Source organism: Hyalella azteca, unplaced genomic scaffold (assembly GCF_000764305.2).
Source record: "Hyalella azteca isolate HAZT.00-mixed unplaced genomic scaffold, Hazt_2.0.2 contig17145, whole genome shotgun sequence".
Taxonomy (NCBI): domain Eukaryota; kingdom Metazoa; phylum Arthropoda; class Malacostraca; order Amphipoda; family Hyalellidae; genus Hyalella; species Hyalella azteca.
In genome coordinates, this window is record NW_025946940.1 from 1 (window position 1) to 18,874 (window position 18,874).

General features: G+C 39.9%; 1 protein-coding gene across 1 annotated transcript; it reads left to right on the plus strand.

Moving 5' to 3' along the window:
- Nucleotides 1–7,813: 7,813 nt before the first annotated feature.
- LOC108668609 (lipase lipl-1) lies at nt 7,814–17,269 on the plus strand. Its single transcript, XM_018155851.2, has 13 exons — nt 7,814–8,101; nt 8,453–8,560; nt 8,602–8,759; nt 8,794–9,050; nt 9,091–9,312; nt 9,775–9,889; nt 10,214–10,364; nt 10,678–10,770; nt 11,518–11,676; nt 12,288–12,372; nt 12,652–12,794; nt 13,141–13,229; nt 16,021–17,269. Exons 1-13 carry the CDS (start codon nt 7,919–7,921, stop codon nt 16,094–16,096), a joined length of 1,839 nt encoding a protein of 612 aa, XP_018011340.1. The 5' UTR covers nt 7,814–7,918; the 3' UTR covers nt 16,097–17,269.
- Nucleotides 17,270–18,874: the final 1,605 nt, after the last annotated feature.

The following is an 18,874-nucleotide window of genomic DNA, read 5'->3' on the forward strand; positions in this document are numbered from 1 at the left end:
TGGACTGTTTTTTATGCGTAGTCGGGACTGAAGAGCATCGCACTTCGTCGGAGAGATCTTGCCATATTAGCGCTGAGCCTTACAACGGTACTTACTTATTACGACACACAAATTAGTTAAGTGAAGCTTTTTTGGGGGATAAAATAATTCCAACCCGATACTTCCACAGCGCATAGCTAATGTTTTTTCAGGAATACCCACATAAAGATAAGTGGAATAACTTTGAAAAATAAAATAGAAATGGAACAGTCACTCTGCTCCTAGAGCGGTAATTGCTCCGCTTAGAATTTTTATGGCGGGTAGTGACGGGTACGGACCGTACAGTCTGGAGTTGGGGTACGCACCGTTAAGTCTGGCGTTAGGGGTACGGACCGTACAGTCAGCAGTTAGGGGTACGAACCGCACAGTCTGGAGTTAGGGGTACGGACCGTAAAGTCTGGATTCAAGGGTACGGACCGTAAAGTCTGGATTCAAGGGTACGGACCGTACGGTCAGCAGTTAGGGGTACGGACCGTAAAGTATGGAGTTAGGGGTACGGACCGTACAGTCTGGAGTTAGGGGTACGGACCGTACAGTCTGGAGTTAGGGGTACGGACCGTACAGTCTGGAGTTAGGGGTACGGACCGTACAGTCAGCAGTTAGGGGTACGGGGCACTACGGGCCGTACAGTCAGCAGTTTGGGGTACGGACCGTACAGTCAGCAGTTAGGGGTACGGGGCACTACGGACCGTACAGTCAGCAGTTAGGGGTACGGACCGTACAGTCAGCAGTTAGGGGTACGGACCGTACAGTCTGGAGTTAGGGGTACGGAGTACCGTAAAGTCTGGAGTTATTTATACTAACGCAGACGAGCGACACAATGCCGAAAGATAATAGCGCTGTAGGTCTTCAGCCAATGCTGAAGCATGCTCGCTCATAAGCAGGCAGTTCCCCATCCGGTTGTACCTACTCCGGCCTAACCTCTTCTAGCCTAACCTATTCACGCTGTCCCGGCTCACAACCTTCTTTCAGCCAATGACTGGCTCTACTAGCATATTTGAACCGCCTTTCTAACTTCTTGCAGCCAATGAGGTTAGGTTAGGTCCGCTCAGGTTTGTTTTGGGTGGAGGAAGGTTGCAGCTCGTATAGGTTAGGCCTGAAGAGGTTAGGTCAGATGAGGTTTGGCCAGATGCAGTATGGTCATGTTTACCTTTGGGAAGCTTATTTTGTAGCTGTGGACATCCGGCGCTATGGTTTTGAGCACTCGATTTCATAGGCCGTTATGCACTCCAGCGTTCTTACCTATAGAAAGGACTATGAACCAAGTGTGAAATTTGGCAAACTCCTAGGCAAAGCTGGCCTCCGACATGCGCCCCCATACTAGCAGCCCAGTGGCGAGGATATGCTGGGATAAATTGTGGTTCAAGTGCCGCTAATTACCCACACAGATCGAGAGATGAGATGAACGTAAGGTTTACTCGAACGATTTCAAATAATAAATTTAAGGTATTGATTCAAATGAGATTCATTGAATATTTACTGCCGTATAGTTCGTTATTACAAGTGAAGAGTAAGGAAAACAATGCCCTTCGTAACGTAAGCACCTATGAAAAAGTTAATATAATAAATAATCGTAGTTTAAGAGATTAACGAAGAAATTATCATACAATGTAACAGTTATTCAGCTGATTAAAAATAGTCCTATTCGAAATATATGGAACTTAAACTAACCTGCTGTAATTATGGAAGATGATGACTAATGAGTCAATATGCAAACGGCGTTAACTTGCTAAAAGCCGTGTAGCCAGGCAGGGGGATAAATAATATTTTCGGAGTAAAAAACAGTAATTTTACTACAGTACACATGCATAAGAATTTTACCCCAAATTTCATTCATAATCGTCGAAATTGAGCGTCGCGACAGATATGCAGAATGTTATACTTACATTAAATTTGAATTGCGATGTCAAATAAGGTTTCTATCAAAATTCATCCCGACAAAGAGCGCAGTGACAAGGAAGCGTTTCGATGACTCGCGTGCAGGTGACAACTGTTGAACACACGCTTCACACGAGTTTATAGTCAGTTTATAGGTTTGTACAAATCAAGGCATATAACTTTAATAATTGACTTGCTATCTCTTGAAACAAAGTCTTCGCGATTGGGACAGCACCTCGGAAAGTTCATTAAACTGACAAACCTTAGGTTCCTTCTGTGTGAAATGGAAAGTATCGCGTATTACTTTAGCATCCAGAGCAAATGAACCCATGTACCATTGAAGCGACAATAGCATTTTGATCGATAACACTTATTTGCCAAGCATAATACAAGAGCTCGCATTGCTCATATCGCCTAATGCGTTCAAATATTTATACTAAATTTCCAATAATATGAATATGAATCATAAGAGCGAGCCTCCTTTTCTATATAAATGTTTGTGCGATGGAATATTGCCGTAATCGTTTTTCTCACAACTTGAAAACATTGCGCTCTGTTGTGCATTTGTACCGTAACTATGTATTTTTCACAAGTCCAGCAGCTATCTAAAATAATAGTCAGTTATAGGAAGATCGGGTTCTATAAAAGCCGGATCCCTTGTGGAATAAAGTCACGAAAAGTACAAGAATCGGCAACAGGCCATGAGCCTATTTCTTCAGGGCCAACACTTCTATTCTATGTCGTAGATGCTGGACATTGTAACAGCCACTAACAGAGGCAGCGGCTGCAGTCCGCGCCACTTCAGAGCTCCGCCCACTTGAGGGTTGCATCGTTTATACTTGCACGCCACGCGGTGACTTCGTCAGTAGAGAGCATGTGTGCATCTCGATAGGTTCAGATGAATTGATTTGTCGTAAACCTGTGATCCAATATTAAATAACTGTACGAACGAAACAACGCTTGTTTTGTGCTATGTCAAGAAAATACACTGCAAAAAATTCTTACCTATGCTGTAATTGCGTGCTGCTCACTGTGAAATTATACGGTCTTATCTTTTTGTTTTGTTTAATGATATGAAAAACTAACCATAGAAAATAGTACATTCATCCAACTGATAAATTCGCACTGTAAAATGGCGCACTAGCGCATTTACGGACAATGCCCAAAATTCCACATGCGAAATCCGATATCGCTGTGGAATCGAAATCCGATATCGCTCCGATATACCCTTCCAGAAGCCGACATGACGGCAGAGAAGTTGCTTTTTTAACGCGTTCTTCGGACTTCACAAACAGCGCGAGACTGCATTGTGAACTGCGTTGGACAAGACGTTTTATGATACGAGGATTTACTGCTTCACGTCGATACGAAATGAAAAACCAAGTTGAAATAACGCAGCTAGTGAACGAGAAGTGCATGAATGCCCTGGGTAAGGACCAGAATCGCTTCTCTTGAAGACATATGAAAAAGAAAAAAATAGATCAGTGCTCACTGCAGTGAGTGACAGAGAGCCCATTTTCTCGTCGGTCCGTCCGTGAAGTCACGGACGGACGGATGGGCATGACGAGAACAATATTCACGGACGGACGGACATGACGAGCACAATATTCACTGACGGACGGACGGACATGACGAGCACAATATTCACGGACGGACGGACGGACATGACGAGAACAATAACGCATTTTTCCATAAATGAGAAAAAGGAATAGAGTTAATCCTAACCAAGCACAAATTTCATTCATGATGATAGAAAATTAGTTCCTTTTACACATGTAATATGACACTAGATTTTTTTGAAATTTTATCCATGGTGATGATGCAGTTTTAATATCAACTTTTTCAGTGGCACTTGCAATTATTATTACCAACATAATCTGTCGCATGGGCTAAACTTACGAGGAAAGATCTCAATTTCGTTATAATAATTAGAATACAAACAAATAGCCTGCAAGTTCGTAAATTATAACGGTGAACTCGAAACTGAGAAAATTTAATAGTTAGTTATAGTTTAATAGTTAATCGCTTCAGATAGTAACAGATAAATCTTGCTAGCATCACATTTTTGATTCACCACTCACTATGCATATGCTTCACGTCATAACCATTAGAATTACTGAAAATCAGGAGCAATAATTGATTCAAGTTCTAAAGCGTATTTATATACCAAGAGGATCTAGTCAATTACGATAAGAGTCCTCACCTCGCGCGATGGAATATCTCGAACGATATGATACCGTCAGATTAAACTATGCAATCGCAGATACGCGACATGCAAGGCATCAGGCGATCAAAGTTCGAGAGGCGCAGCGAGATTAAACTTATGTTGGGAATTGCTTTCATTTTCATATCATAGATATACTTACTGAATATCTTATCTGCCTCATGAAAATATTTCATGCTATCTTATGATGCACAACAAAGCAGAAACAGGTCAAACACCGATACAATGATTACGACCCATATAAGTGCGTTGAAAATATGCAACACAAATTCAATCCAATTACGTTCAATATACATATCGGCTTCTGCTATAACGTGACAATAATGCCTGCGAAGATTCGGGTAATATTTTTTTTAGGTATTATCTTAATTTGAGGCTTCCTTTTAATTCAAGGTTTTCATTTATTTCAAGGTTTCTTTTAATATAATATTTCATAACTTGAAATGTTCTTTTTTCATCACATTCATGTCATGACAAGATTTATGTACAGCCAACGCACTTTCTAAGCTGCTACATCTCTATTCCATATTAAAGTGGTTAAGTAACATGACACTGACGGTTTGACATGTGGAAATACCATAAACATTTATCTTATTCCGGATGAAGTGTTGACCTACATCGCTGTCTATGAAACCTTCAGGAATTTACTCAGCACCCATAAGCCATATTTATTCGTGCCTTCAAATTGATCAAGGTGAAAGGATGGATATTGGAGTGGTGCGTGAGTGGCGACTATTTATTCGTGCCTTCAAATTGTTCAAGGTGAAAGGATGGATATTGGAGCAGTGACAAGGAAGCGTTTCGATGACTCGCGTGCAGTTGACAACTGTTGAACACGCGCTTCGCACGAGTTTATACCCGGTTTATAGGTTGGTACAAATCCAGGCATAAAACATTAATAATTGACTTGCAATTTCTTGAAACAAAGTCTTCGCGATTAGGACAGTACCTCGGAAAGATCATTAAACTGACAATTCTTAGGTTCCGTAATTCTGGGTGAAATGGAACGTTTCGCGTATTAATTTAGCATCCAGAGCAAATGGACCCATGTACCATTGAAGCGACAACAGCACGTTGATCGATAACACTTATTTGCTAAGCAAAATACAAGAGCTCGCACAGCTCATATCGCCTATTGGCTTCAATTTTTTTCGTAAATTTCCATATATATGAATATGAATCATAAGTGCGAGCCTCGTTTATATATAAATGTTTGTGCGATGGAATATAGCCGTAATCGTTGTTCTTACAACTTGAAAACATTGCGCTACGTAGAGCATTTGTGCCGTAACCATGTCTTTTTCACAAGTCCAACAGCTATCTCAAACAATGATCAGTTATAGAAAGATCGGGTTCTAATTAAAGGCCATCAAGTCACGAAAAGTACAAGAATCGGCAACAGGCCATGGGCCTATTTCTTCAGGGCCAACACTTCTATTCTATGTCGTAGATGCTGGACAACCGATTTATACACGCCACATCAGATAACTTACACACAGCCTATTAGGTGCGATAACCTTCAGTTGCTCTCGCAAGTTTGGAGTGCTTGGTTCTTTACAATTATTTCTGTCTGTGTTTTAGGTAGCAACAACGAGTTGAAACAAACTATCGAGCAGCTTCAAGTAAATGCTATGTCATAAAGCAAAAATAAAGCTGTACCGCGCCCCGTTTATAGAAACTAAATTGTTTACATTTTCTGTGGAATTCGGAAGATTATCCATGCAGTGATTGGCACTATTTTAGGATCTTGGAGAACAATAAGAATTCGGAAGAATAATGTCCAGCACTATACGACTGAAATACTGCCAACAAATTCTTTCAATTAAATGTCATTATAAAAAGCGACCTATTTTGATTATCAAAGGGATTTTTACTGGCAATTCAGTCGGTTGTGTTTAAAGTTGTGATCTAGTGAATGTTTTTTTTAAACAATCGCAATATCAAAATGACTCGTGATAATTGAATAAGGACTTTTATTTGCAACGTATCGAACCTCATTTGAATTCATAAGCCACGAAGAAGGTATAAGAAAATGCGTTTAATTAAACTATATGTCCACACGAAAAAAAAACCCTCAATGATTATTTACGGCGAACAGGTTGGTAGCCATCATAAGTTGCAGTTGATACGCGTGAAGAACCTATACAATTAATACTTTAAATGCGAAAAAGAATTTTCATGTTAGACATGATCAGCTTTGTCGTAATTGACAAGAAAATTTGTTCGATATCCCAGGGCAATTTAGTGCTATAAAAATAATAATAATTACTGTGAAAAGCTTCAGTAAGAAATCGATCTTATTCTGGGGCGCTGCACGAAGTGGCTGAAGTCGAGAATATGAATTACTGGAACGTTAAGACAAATTCTTGAAGCAAATCTTTAGCAGCTTAGATTATTATAAGAGCTCAGCGGAACTTGTCAGATTATTAAAACCTTTCTCGTGAATATTTGCGTTTCTTTCGTTGAGCTACAAATGAATGGGAAGTTTTTCATGCATGTTTTGTCTCTTGAAGCTCAGGTATCACGACATGAATGGTACGGATACATATTCAATAGTAAATATTCTTAACCAAAATTTATAATTAACGATAAAGTACGATAAATTTTATCAATAATTTTGAGTGATGGAACATATAAAATTAGAGATTCACAGGTGCAAAGAACAAAGCCCGACTAAATTTACCAATGAAAAGAATGATATAAACGAATGAAAAAAAACAGACACATCAGCATGACACAGAAACAGCAGCACGACACAGAAACAGCAGCACGACACAAAAAGCAGCACNCGCAGAAACAGCAGCACGGCGCAGAAACAGCAGCACGGCGCAGAAACAGCAGCACGACACAGAAACAGCAGCACGATCTAAAAACCTGCAAATTTCAGTGTAAATTGCGTGCAACTTCTCTGAGGCAGAAAAGAAATTGAGCGAGTTTTCTTTCAAATAAAAGGAGATTTTGTTATGGAAGAAAATCACCCAAAGACGTAGAGATGTAGAGATTTTCCTCGATTAATCTAATTCAAATGAACCTCTGTTTCTTAGAGAGATTACACGACAAAATTGAGCTGATCCTCGTCTCGTGAACTTAAAGATGCAATAGATTTAGTAAACGAATTCATTGAAAATCTTTGACAGCACCTGAACTTCCTGCTAATTAGTTATCAGAACAGGAGTCGTGCGTCTTACACTTCGTCGCGTACAGATAACAGATCTCGGTCGTAATGTACTCAAACGTACGCTGATCCATTGGAATGAATGTTCATTTCGAACTCATTTGGACGACGGAAAAAATATACAACGACTTGATTGCCGCGCAAAAAAAATACAGTGCTACTTCCGCAGGATTAGTGCAGGCCTTGCGGACGAAAAAAAATGATAACTGAAAGATTTCTCGTACCGTTAACGGTGTCGGAAGAAGGATGCGCTATACCCGGAACTGCTCGCTGTAGTGCCCTCAACCGCGTAGCGATGGACCACAGTTCCGGCAGCTTCGAACTTTCTGGAAGGAGGACAATTTATGAGTGTTATAACACTAATTATGAAATAAAATAAAAAGCGCGAAATACATATCTGATTCTTACCTAATGTTTTTTCAAAGAGCCCGTTCCAAAGCAAATTCAGATATTACAACATATATATACACAATTTCTAATTATTTTAAATTCACCTTTTCAGATAAAAGGGTGCTCCTTTAATAGTGTTTGAATTATTCTAATCCTCTGAATATTTTCAAACAATTTTTATGCACCCTTTGATCAACGGATAGTTCTACACAATGTCCTGGGTAAGAGACTTGAACAAGTCGCATGTACTTGCGACAGCCTGTTTACTTCTGGCGCTCGGTCTGGACAATTGTAATGGATTTTCTGTAATGGAAAAGGAAATTAGAGCGCTTGCTGAGGAGGCGCTCAAGATGGACGAGAATAAGGAAATCATGATGGATGCCATCCGTACAACTGTGAGTGGATTTATTTAAATGGTCATAGTGTCTCATGCATAGCTTGTTGGTCATAGTGTTTCATGCTAGAGTGAAAGGATGTAGAGGTAGAGAGTGAGTATAGAGGAGATGGGTACGCAGCTTGATCTGAGCTGCGTAATTACAGAGAATTCAACTTGTAACAATCAATGAGACTGAGAATTTACCGACATCGACAATTCATTATGAATTTCTGCATATTCTACACAATAAGTACAGGAGGCAATAAAAAAATACCTCTAGTCTTTTTTTAATTAAACCGTAATCTCTTCAGGCGTCTCTTTTCATAATATCATTAACCTCATTAATGAAATTAAATTAAACTTTTCTCAGCCGGAGATGATAGAAGCTCACGGATACCCCGCGGAGGTGCACACGGTCACCACCAGGGACAGATATGTGCTGGAGCTTCACCGCATCCCCCACGGCCGCAGGACAGGCGTCGCCCCACTGAGAAGCTTGAGAGAGACATGCCTGAGAAGCTTGAGAGAGACATGCCTGAGAAGCTTGAGAGAGACATGCCTGAGAAGCTTGAGAGAGACATGTCTGAGAAGCTTGAGAGAGACATGCCTGAGAAGCTTGAGAGAGACATGCCTGAGAAGCTTGAGAGAGACATGCCTGAGAAGCTTGAGAGAGATATGTCTGAGAAGCTTGAGAGAGATATGTCTGAGAAGCTTGAGAGAGACCATGCGTGACAAGCTTGAGAGACACAAACGTGAGAAGCTTGAGAGATATCTGCGTGAGAAGCTCGAGAGAGACATGCGTGAGAAGCTTGAGAGAGAAATGCGTGAGAAGCTTGAGAAAGACATGCGTGAGAAGCTTGAGAAAGACACGCGTGAGAAGCTTGAGAGAGACCTGTGTGAGAAGCTTGAGAGAGACCTGTGTGAGAAGCTTGAGAGAGACCTGCGTGAGAAGCTCGAGAGAGACATGCGTGAGAAGCTTGAGAGACATGCGTGAGAAACTTGAGAGAGACATGCGTGAGAAGCTCGAGAGAGACATGCGTGAGAAGCTCGAGAGAGACATGCGTGAGAAGCTCGAGAGAGACATGCGTGAGAAGCTCGAGAGAGACATGCGGGAGAAGCTCGAGAGAGACATGCGGGAGAAGCTCGAGAGAGACATGCGGGAGATGCTTGAGAGAGACATGCGGGAGAAGCTTGAGAGAGACATGCGTGAGAAACGTGCGAGAGACATGCGTGAGATACCGGCTCTTTTTTAAAAGCACGTGACCGGCCTGTATGAAAGATACATGCGTGAGAGAGGAAGATGTATGGTAGGCCTATCTGAAAGATAGAGGAAAGGCCTGTCTGAAAGACAAACCAGTTAGAAAGCTGCATGACAAGCCTGCCTGAAAGACAGAGGAACTGCATGTGTGAAAAACTAGCATGAAAGGCCTGTCCGAAAGAACCACGAGCTTATTTGAAAGACGGCCATTTTGACCTATGAAACAGACTAATGAGAAACTTGTGCCTTTCTCAATAGTCATTTTAGTCTCATTTACGGGAAAACTACTGTTAAACCCTTACCGGAGTTCTCCATCTCCAAATAAATGGGTAAATGGCCCAATGTTTAGATAGACGGGTAATCACTCCTAGCCGTTGTTTTTGGCAGGTGTTAGAGCGAAAGTGCACTATGATATCCGGTTGACCGTTTTGCAGGTTTTATTCTTGCTGATGCTGGCTACGACGTTTGGATGGGAAACGTTCGTGGCAACACCTACTCCAGAAAACACGAGATCCTCAGTCCCGATGACGCCCGCTTTTGGAAATTCAGGTAAAACTCCCAGCAACTAATTGGCAAAACAGACATCTCTCATAGCAGCATTGGCGAGCTGTACCGCTTAGTTGAAGATATTAGGGTATAATAAATTGTAATGGCCTATTTGGTAAATATAGTTTCGGTTGTGGCATGACTTTTAAAGCGACCGGCAAGTTTGACGCGGCAGAGACCATTGATCACGCAAGCATCACTACATTAGATTCATAGCTTTAGATATTCGATCAATAAAACTCAACACATAGTTTACTGCACCTCTCTTTCCCTAGTTTTTTCTAAATTCTCTGTCTTTTTTTTAATTGGGACTGCTTTTTTCGACAGTTGGAGCGAAATGGGAAAGTTCGACGTGCCCGCTAGCATTGACTATGCCCTGAACGTGACGCAACAAGATCAGCTCTATTACGTCGGCTTCAGTATGGGAACTACCGTCTTCTTCACCATGATGAATTATCATCCTGAATACAATCAGAAGGTCGGGAAACTATGCGCTAGGTGATTCCACATAAGCCCAAACCATTACATTGCAGTCTAAAACTGCCAGCTTAGCATGCATGACATTAGCAGCCGTTTAGCACCAGCTTAGCATGCAGCCGTTTCTCTTTAGTCACAGCAAATTTATAGGAAACTAATAAGACAGTTAAGTGCATATTTAGGGATCTGCTAACAAATTATGTGTTGAAACTATCGGCTAAATAATAGAAGTATCCTCATCGATGACGACAAGCGTATCCATTGGTACAGAAATTTTGTAACGATTTTCGTAAGCAATGTCTTGCCCGTCGCAGATTATTGGAATGATCGCGCTGGCCCCCGTCGCGTACGTGACACACATCAAGGGACCGCTGGGGGCCATGATCCCGTACGCGTCAACGTTCCAGGTGAGGCCTGCACACCTTCAGTAGCTGCGGGTCATAGTTCTTGCGGGGTCTTACCGGTCATGTGAACACAGGTGTGGAAATGGAGAGAGATAAAAAAATATATAGCCCGAATTATTAACTCTATATTCAGCACAAACATCCAATAAGGTAAATTGGTTGAAAGTTGAATATTAATTCCTTCCGTTGAATGGGTAAAATTGTCTTACAAGTTGCAAATCTTTCATGAAGATTAAAAAAGGCAGGTCCTTCCTACCTTGAGCGTTAACATTTCGGTGGTTAATGAAGACACCAGAGCCACATTGAGACCAGTGAACTGCAGGGGACTTTATTAACCTAGGTTTCTATTGCAACATGAAATTATACCTCCAATCTTCCATCGTAGTAAAAAGAGAAACGAATATACGTTATTTGGTAAGGAAGAACTAGGTTCTAGCTCATGTCAAGTCAAGGCCCCGCAAAAAAATGCATAAGCCGCGTGGGCACTATTCCAGTGCCCACGAATTCAAGACTCAAGAGTTCTAATTTCAGAGCTAAGTACGCTTGTCGCAAGACCGATCAGCGTTCCGCAGGCACAAAATATCAGTAACGTGATTAGAAAACTTTCCACGTCTATATTATGTATCCGTTATCTTCCATTATGTTCCTTCATAATATTGGATGCACTCCGAAACATTTGAGAATGTATAAGCATAAAATAACCTCCGTGCACTAGTCCCAACGAGTTTTAATGGTTTAAATTGATAACAGACCTTAATGGAAATGGCGGGAGTGAACGAAGTCTTTTCTACTGGCAAAGTTTTCGACTTGCTGGTGTCGTCAGTTTGCTCGAGCAAGGAGTTCACAGCGCCGCTCTGCCACAACATTCTCTTCGCCCTCACCGGTCCTGACGCCCACCATCTCAACCCGGTAACTAATTCCTCATCGGCCTCATGTCGAAACAACGGCAAATTATCCTATTCGTTAGTGATTCGAACTAATCTTAACTGATCCTCGTTAGCCGAAATAATGATAAATAAGTCTTCCGTCACCATATCGAACGAGCGGTGACAATCTCAATTTTAAATCAATATGTAAAACTAGTACTAGCCTACTAGTACTGCTGGTAACTAGCTAATTCTGAAAATCTGAATCCTGATCCTATTTCGCTACTAGTGGAATAAAGAGTGACTTATCCTCAATACCTATTCGATGTGTCGAGTAATGATCCTCTTTCATCTCAAAATTTTCCCGATGTCTCAACACTAGATAAACTAGAAGTAAAATTAAACGTAACACAAAACATACCGCCATGTAGAAATAAATAAGATCAAGCTACCGCGTGGCGGGTTTGGGTCTGACACTGAGTCACTGACCGTCTGATGATAAAAAATTTCAGGCAAGTTCCAACCAGGGAGTCGGGACAGTTCACAAATTACTCGAACAGTTTGATATCGGAATAAAAACTAAACTGGAGTATCATTATTCTGATTAATAATATATTATAACGTATACATTCCTATATCTTTTCGGTGTTACAGGAATTTCTTCCGGTGATATTAGCCCACACTCCAGCCGGCACATCACTGCGCACTCTGCTACATTTCCTGCAGAATGGCAAGGCTGGTGTGTAATCCGGTCATTGTTTAGGCTTTAGAAATTAATTACCTCGAATATATTGAAATATTTGAAAATTAATGTTCAGTCTAAAGTTGAGAGGACTGTCGTTTAAAAAGCCGACTAACGCGGACAAAAAAGTGATGACAAAACAGAAATAAATAAATATCAGTAAAATAAAATCAATAGCGTTGATGTCAGGCGATTGAAATTAATCATAGCTTTGATATCAGGAGAAAAATAGCTATTGAAAATAAAGGAAATTGACTTCAAGTTAATTATTGACAGGTCGTTTCCAAGACTTTGACTTGGGCTGGTTTGGAAACTTTAGGCGCTACCGACAAGCCACCGCACCAGTGTTCAATTTGACGCGCGTCACCGCCCCTGTAGCCGCCTTCTACGCGGACAACGACTGGCTCGCACCCCCAGCGGTGAGCTCTGTTCATTCTCTGACAGTTTTTTTCAAATAATTATACTTGCGTTCGTCGATTTAATTCATTATATTTATTATTGAGCGGTTATGTAATTCACAATATTTCAATAGAAGTCTCTAGAAACTATATCAGTCTATGTCACGGTTGAAGTAAAGTTCAGCCATTGTCTATGTACCTTATTTTCATGTCAAGATTGAACTTCGAATATGACGGATTTCAAAAAACCCTGAGACTCATAATTTGTAAAACAAAATAGGTGTTAAACTCTCCGAATCCTTAATACATGAGGGATAACTGAAACAAAAGTTGTCAGCGTGTAATTTGGTAAAATTGGTAATTCCAGGATGTGCGAAGGACAGTCTCGGAACTCGGCAACGTTGTCCTGCGACACAAAGTCCCGGATGAGAACTTCTCTCACCTCGACTTTTTGTGGTGAGTTGCTTGTAAATATCCCTTCACTCACGCCCCTCGTTTCGTGTACATTTCAAATCATCAGAAAAGTATAAAATTTTCAATGAAAGAGTCTTTGAGGAGGTTTAGTTATAATTGAATATTTTACGGTACTACATAATTGGTCAGTTGTTTATATAATTCAACTTCAAACTCTATATTTAGACGTATCGATTCACTTCCAAAATTGTTATTAAATTTAGTGCATACTGCCTGACCTAATCAATGCTTATATTATTCAAACATTCCTTGATTGAATCCTTATTTTTTAGAATCGCAAGTAATTCAGAAGCTACCAGCTCTCCCAATTACATTATTGAGTCTAATTATTTCCAGTAGGCTCAGTGTCGTATTTACTTCCATTGACGCATCGTATTTAATTATATAAACACTTGTAAATGAAAATAAAGTAATAACGAAGCCTCAATAACTGAATATATGAAACATTAATATATGAAACTGAATACGAATCAGAAATGCGTTCCTTACGTTGCTGAATATTTTAGTGAATAAAAACCGCAAGCGCTTCATGCACTGCAGCGGACTTGTCGAACTTGTTTGAGTAATCGGCTTTATTTATTTACGAGGCTAACTGTCTTTATTTATTTACGGGGCTAAAGAGGCAACCGTCTTTATTTATTTACGGGGCTAAAGAGGCAACCGTCTTTATTTATTTACGGGGCTAAAGAGGGTAACCGTCTTTATTTATTTACGGGGCTATAGGGGCAACCGTCTTTACAGTCATTTGCAAATGTTTAAGACCACCCTCCAAATTTGTTTTTTTTTTGTATTAAGAAATGCTAATGAGGCAAAATATTTAAACTGTTTGTATTTGATGAGACAAAGTAAAGAAATAACAAGCAATTTATGAAGCATTTAATATATTCAGTACCTAGTGTGTCCCTCTTTATTGTCAATAACAGCCTAGATTTGTCGTGGCATACTGCTGATAATATTCTGGCAGTACCCCTTGGAAAATTCTTTGCACCATACCTGCTTAATGCATTTTTCTAATGACTTCAAATTTGAAGGCTGCATTGCTGCTACCTTGTCCTTCATGACTGACCACAAATTTTCAATGGGATTCAAGTCTGGGCCATTTCCTGCCAGTCCAGCAATTCAATGTTGTTTGAGGTAAAAAAATCTTTCACCTACCAGGCCCGATGGCATGGAGCACCATCCTGCATGAAAATAGTACACTGGTGTATTCCCATGTGTAGTACAAGCTTTTCTTGAAGCAGCTTGAGGTACCTTGCTCCATTCATGGTTGTTTTCTGAGGCAGAAAGTACAATCCAGCTGTCCCATTATGGCTAAATTCCCCCCACACCATGACAGTGGGTGGATGTTTCATGGTAGGTACTGCATATTTCTCTTCAAATCATTTACCAACTGGTCGGTTAATGTGTTGATGGCATAAACCAAACTGCTGAAATGCAATTTCATCTGAAAACAACACTGTGTTCCACTTGGCAACCGTCCAATCTTGATGTTTCCGAGCAAAATTCAATTGCTTAATTTTCATAGCTGCAGTTAACTTTGGTTTTTGAGCAGGCGTGAAACTCTTTAGGTGAAATTCTTTGCTTAAACGGCATGAAATTTAACTCATGCTCACCTCACAACTTTTTCAAAGCAACATTCCTTGAATTTTATTACAGAAACTTGTTGGAGATCTTGCAACAGTGAGCTTCATCATGTTGTCATCACGGCAAGTTTTTTTCATTGGACGCCCCGACCTTTTCTTGTCTGAATAATGGCTATCATGTTCAAACTTGCGTATTGCATTGTTAACTGCAGTCTTGCTGCATCTCATCTTTAGAGAAATCTGGCGTTCAGAATAACCTTCGTCATGTAGGAGCACAATTTGAGCCCTCTGGACATCGGTAAGAGAAGCTTTTCTACCCATCTCTAATGAATGAATATTCTGCTGTCTTGCAGCTACAATCTTCTCAAGCGAGGGCTGGGAGGTAACTGACTCATGAACACACTTCTCTGATCGCCTGCGGCTAACATTAGGCCCGCCGCAGGCTCAAACTTGCACATCACTAATCCAAAAAAGGTCATTTCCTGATTTAGGTCAAATTCTGTGGGTGGTCTTAAACTTTTGCAAATGACTGTATTTATTTACGGGTTAAAGGGGGAACCATCTTTATTTATTTATGGGGCTGAAGAGGCTAATCATCTTTATTTATTTATGGGGCTAAAGGGGGTAACCGTCTTTATTTATTCACGGAGCTAAAGAGGCTAATCATCTTTCATTATTCGCAGGGCTTAAGAGGCAACCATCTTTATTTATTTACGGGGCTAACCGTCTTTATTTATTTACGGGTTAAAGGGGGTAACCGTCTTCATTTATTTACGGGGCTAAAGGGGGTAGCCGTCTTTATTTATTTAGGGGGTTAAAGGGGGTAACCATCTTTATTTATTTACGGGCTAAAGAGGGTAACCGTCTTTATTTTTTTACGGGTTAAAGGGGGTAACCGTCTTTATTTATTTACGAACTAAAGAGGGTAACCGTCTTTATTTATTTACGGGTTAAAGGGGGTAACCGTCTTTATACATTTACGGGGCTAATTAGGCAACCATCTTTATTTATTTACGGGCTAAAGAGGGTAACCGTCTTTATTTAGTTACGTGGATGAAGAGGCAACCATCTTTATCTATTCACATGGCTAAAGAGGCTAACCGTCTTTTATTATTCGCAGGGCTAAAGAAACTAACCATCTTTATTTATTCACAGGGCTAAAGAGGCTAACCATGTTTTATTATTCGCAGGGCTAAAGACCCAGTTGGTTTAGTTTATCAAAAAGTGCTCAAGTGCCTCGCCCACTTCAAGAGAATAGCGACCTGAGGCGCAGTCCTCGGCAGTCGGGCATCGCGCTCCTCAACGATATTTATCACGTTACGTTTGTCATCATCACTCGCTGATCGAGTTCACAAATCATATTCCTGCTCACCGTATATTTGTTTTGTCGCAAAGTTCGAATAATGAATAATAAGGCCACATCAGGCCTACTCTTTAGCGCCGACATCACTATGTTATGAGAGTGTTATTGTACTGAGGACGAGTCGTTAGATCACTTTCACACGACCTAAAGCGAAGACTGAAAATTTTATATTAATCGTTAATTGTTAAATGGATTCAACGATTGCTTCAAAAGCGATTATATTGTGATTGTGCGAAATATGGTTAGGTTAAACTTGTTATTTTATTGAAATTCCAACGACTGCCAAATAATGTGGTGATAGGTTATAGGATCAATGATAGATTATTGCTTGATTATTCGCTCATCTGATAGACTATTAAGAGAAGTTACTCTATTAGTTCATATTATTTATACTTAGCAATACGCAGCATACATTAGTAGGAGACCTAAAGCAACTGACCTCTCATCCATCTTTCGTAGTGTCTATATTTTAATCGCACTCATGATCACGTAATTTATAAACTGGAGTTGATGGAAAATGAATTTATTGCTGAAGGAATCGCATCGTACCAAAAAATATAGCATTTCTGTAATAAACTCCATTGTAAATCCAATACGCGACGCTTAAAAGAGTATCATAATTACAAACACGAGTGTATCATCTTTGCACAACGTTTATACGTAACTCGATAGTTTGAAAAACAAACTGAAATATTTACATTTCAAAACTTACCATCACTGGGTGATAACTTGATGAAATCTAGAATGTTGGGCGTGTTTTCCTTTCATTTCGTTAAGCGAATTAAGAAAAACTAAACACTAAATGCAAAACGAATTGCCGCCCTTAAGGCTTTGGAGGTCGTCATCTAGCAGGAGATATTTTGTTAAGCGTCGCGAAAAAATTGATGGTGATCATCATCGTTGTTCTTGGCAGACGCAGAGCATCGCGGTTAAAAGGATGAACAGTTCAACGAAATGTTACTATGTATGGCGGTCGTTACATAGGAAATTCAAGTCAGTTGTGCATGAAAATTAAGTGGCATTAACTATTATTAACTATTACCTCATTTTATGAAAATAATTTATCTTCATGTTGACTTAATTTTTTACCATCCTCTTCAGCCGCAGTCAACCAGAGAAAAATGCGCAAGAAGTGTAGTTAATTATGCCAGCTATCATGAATTTTAGAAACGATCAATAAACATAAACAGCTCTAATATTCATCAAACCAAGATAATGAACAGTAAACATAGCTTTAACACATAGCATTTATTAGAGTCTCTTAGCAACATGAAAGCATTACACGAGTGCAGACTTCAGTCACTCCCCACACGGCGCACATAACTCGTGCTTGAGACTACACACTCTAAAGTATGTTCATCACCAACAGAGCTTCAAGATACAAGTTCAATAAAAAGTTGTTTTAATTTTTCAAAGAGATTTGAATTTCATTCCTTTATGGAATGAAATTTATAACAAGTTAGGTTCCGCATTTTAATAACCAGACTATCGGCTCTCTGCGTTGAAAGAATATATCAATTTAGAGTGGACAGCAAACGTCCTGTGTAAAAACAAACGCATACTTAAAAAAAATGCAGAATTTGATGCAATAGTGTTATGAATAAGATTTTCCGAAATTCACAACCAAAAATTAAGCCTTGGTTCACTACAGTAACATTAGTTAGCAGACCTTTAGATATGAAAGGCATTGACGACAGTAATGTATGCGGAGACAGAGACTGGACTTAGACTGGCAGTTACGTGAACACTATCCACTCGCCACTGCTTTATACTTTATCATGCGCCCAACCATTTAAGGATGGCCTTTTATTTATTTATTCGTGCACAGAGCCGCCAGTCGTAGAAGGACATTAACGAAGAATTTCTCAGGTGAGTTAACGAAGCCAATTATTCCGGGGGGTAAATTCCAAAAAGAAATGTAAGAGCGGGAGGCCAAAGTGGACTCACCAGGTCTTTCAACTTCAGAAAATATCTTGAGGATCTAGACAGGAGCTTTCCGCAATGGGGTAGAAGGCACAGGAATTCACGAACTAATTAATTGTTCAGTATCAAATATTAAAAGATTCAAGGTGACACTTCAAATTGAGTTCACTGATATGAAATCTAAAAATGCACTTGATTATAAAACAAATTTTCGTGATTAACGTTGCACGGAAACTTCTGAATGCAGGATATCGCATATTTTGTTTTCGGGCAAACTGTCAGAGAAGCGGTCGAATAATAACGATTAATGAAACACTGATAATTTCGTAACAATTCAAATATCTTCCCAAACAAGCATTTGTCGAAAACATGAACAAGTTTGAACCGTGAGAGAAAATTCGGCAAAAAATATGAGCCACAACTAACTCATGGTACTGAACGGGACTAAAATATTTTTACCAATAATCCAGAATAAAATTCAACCAGATAAATAGACGACGTTATTACAAATGCTTGATTTTTTTCCGAGTAGCAAAAAATTGGGAAGGCGTCCGCCGATAAGGTCCGCCGATAGCTAAACCGAACTAAACTAAGCGAGATCAGTTTCACACTTCTAAATTATATATCCGTCACTATCGAGCTACTGAGAACGCTTGCTTGGAATGAGAACAAAATTAATGCAAGCTTCTAATGCGACGAGTTGAGAACCTCAAATGAAGTTAAATGGGACTTGAAACAGAATAAAATCTAGTCAAGTT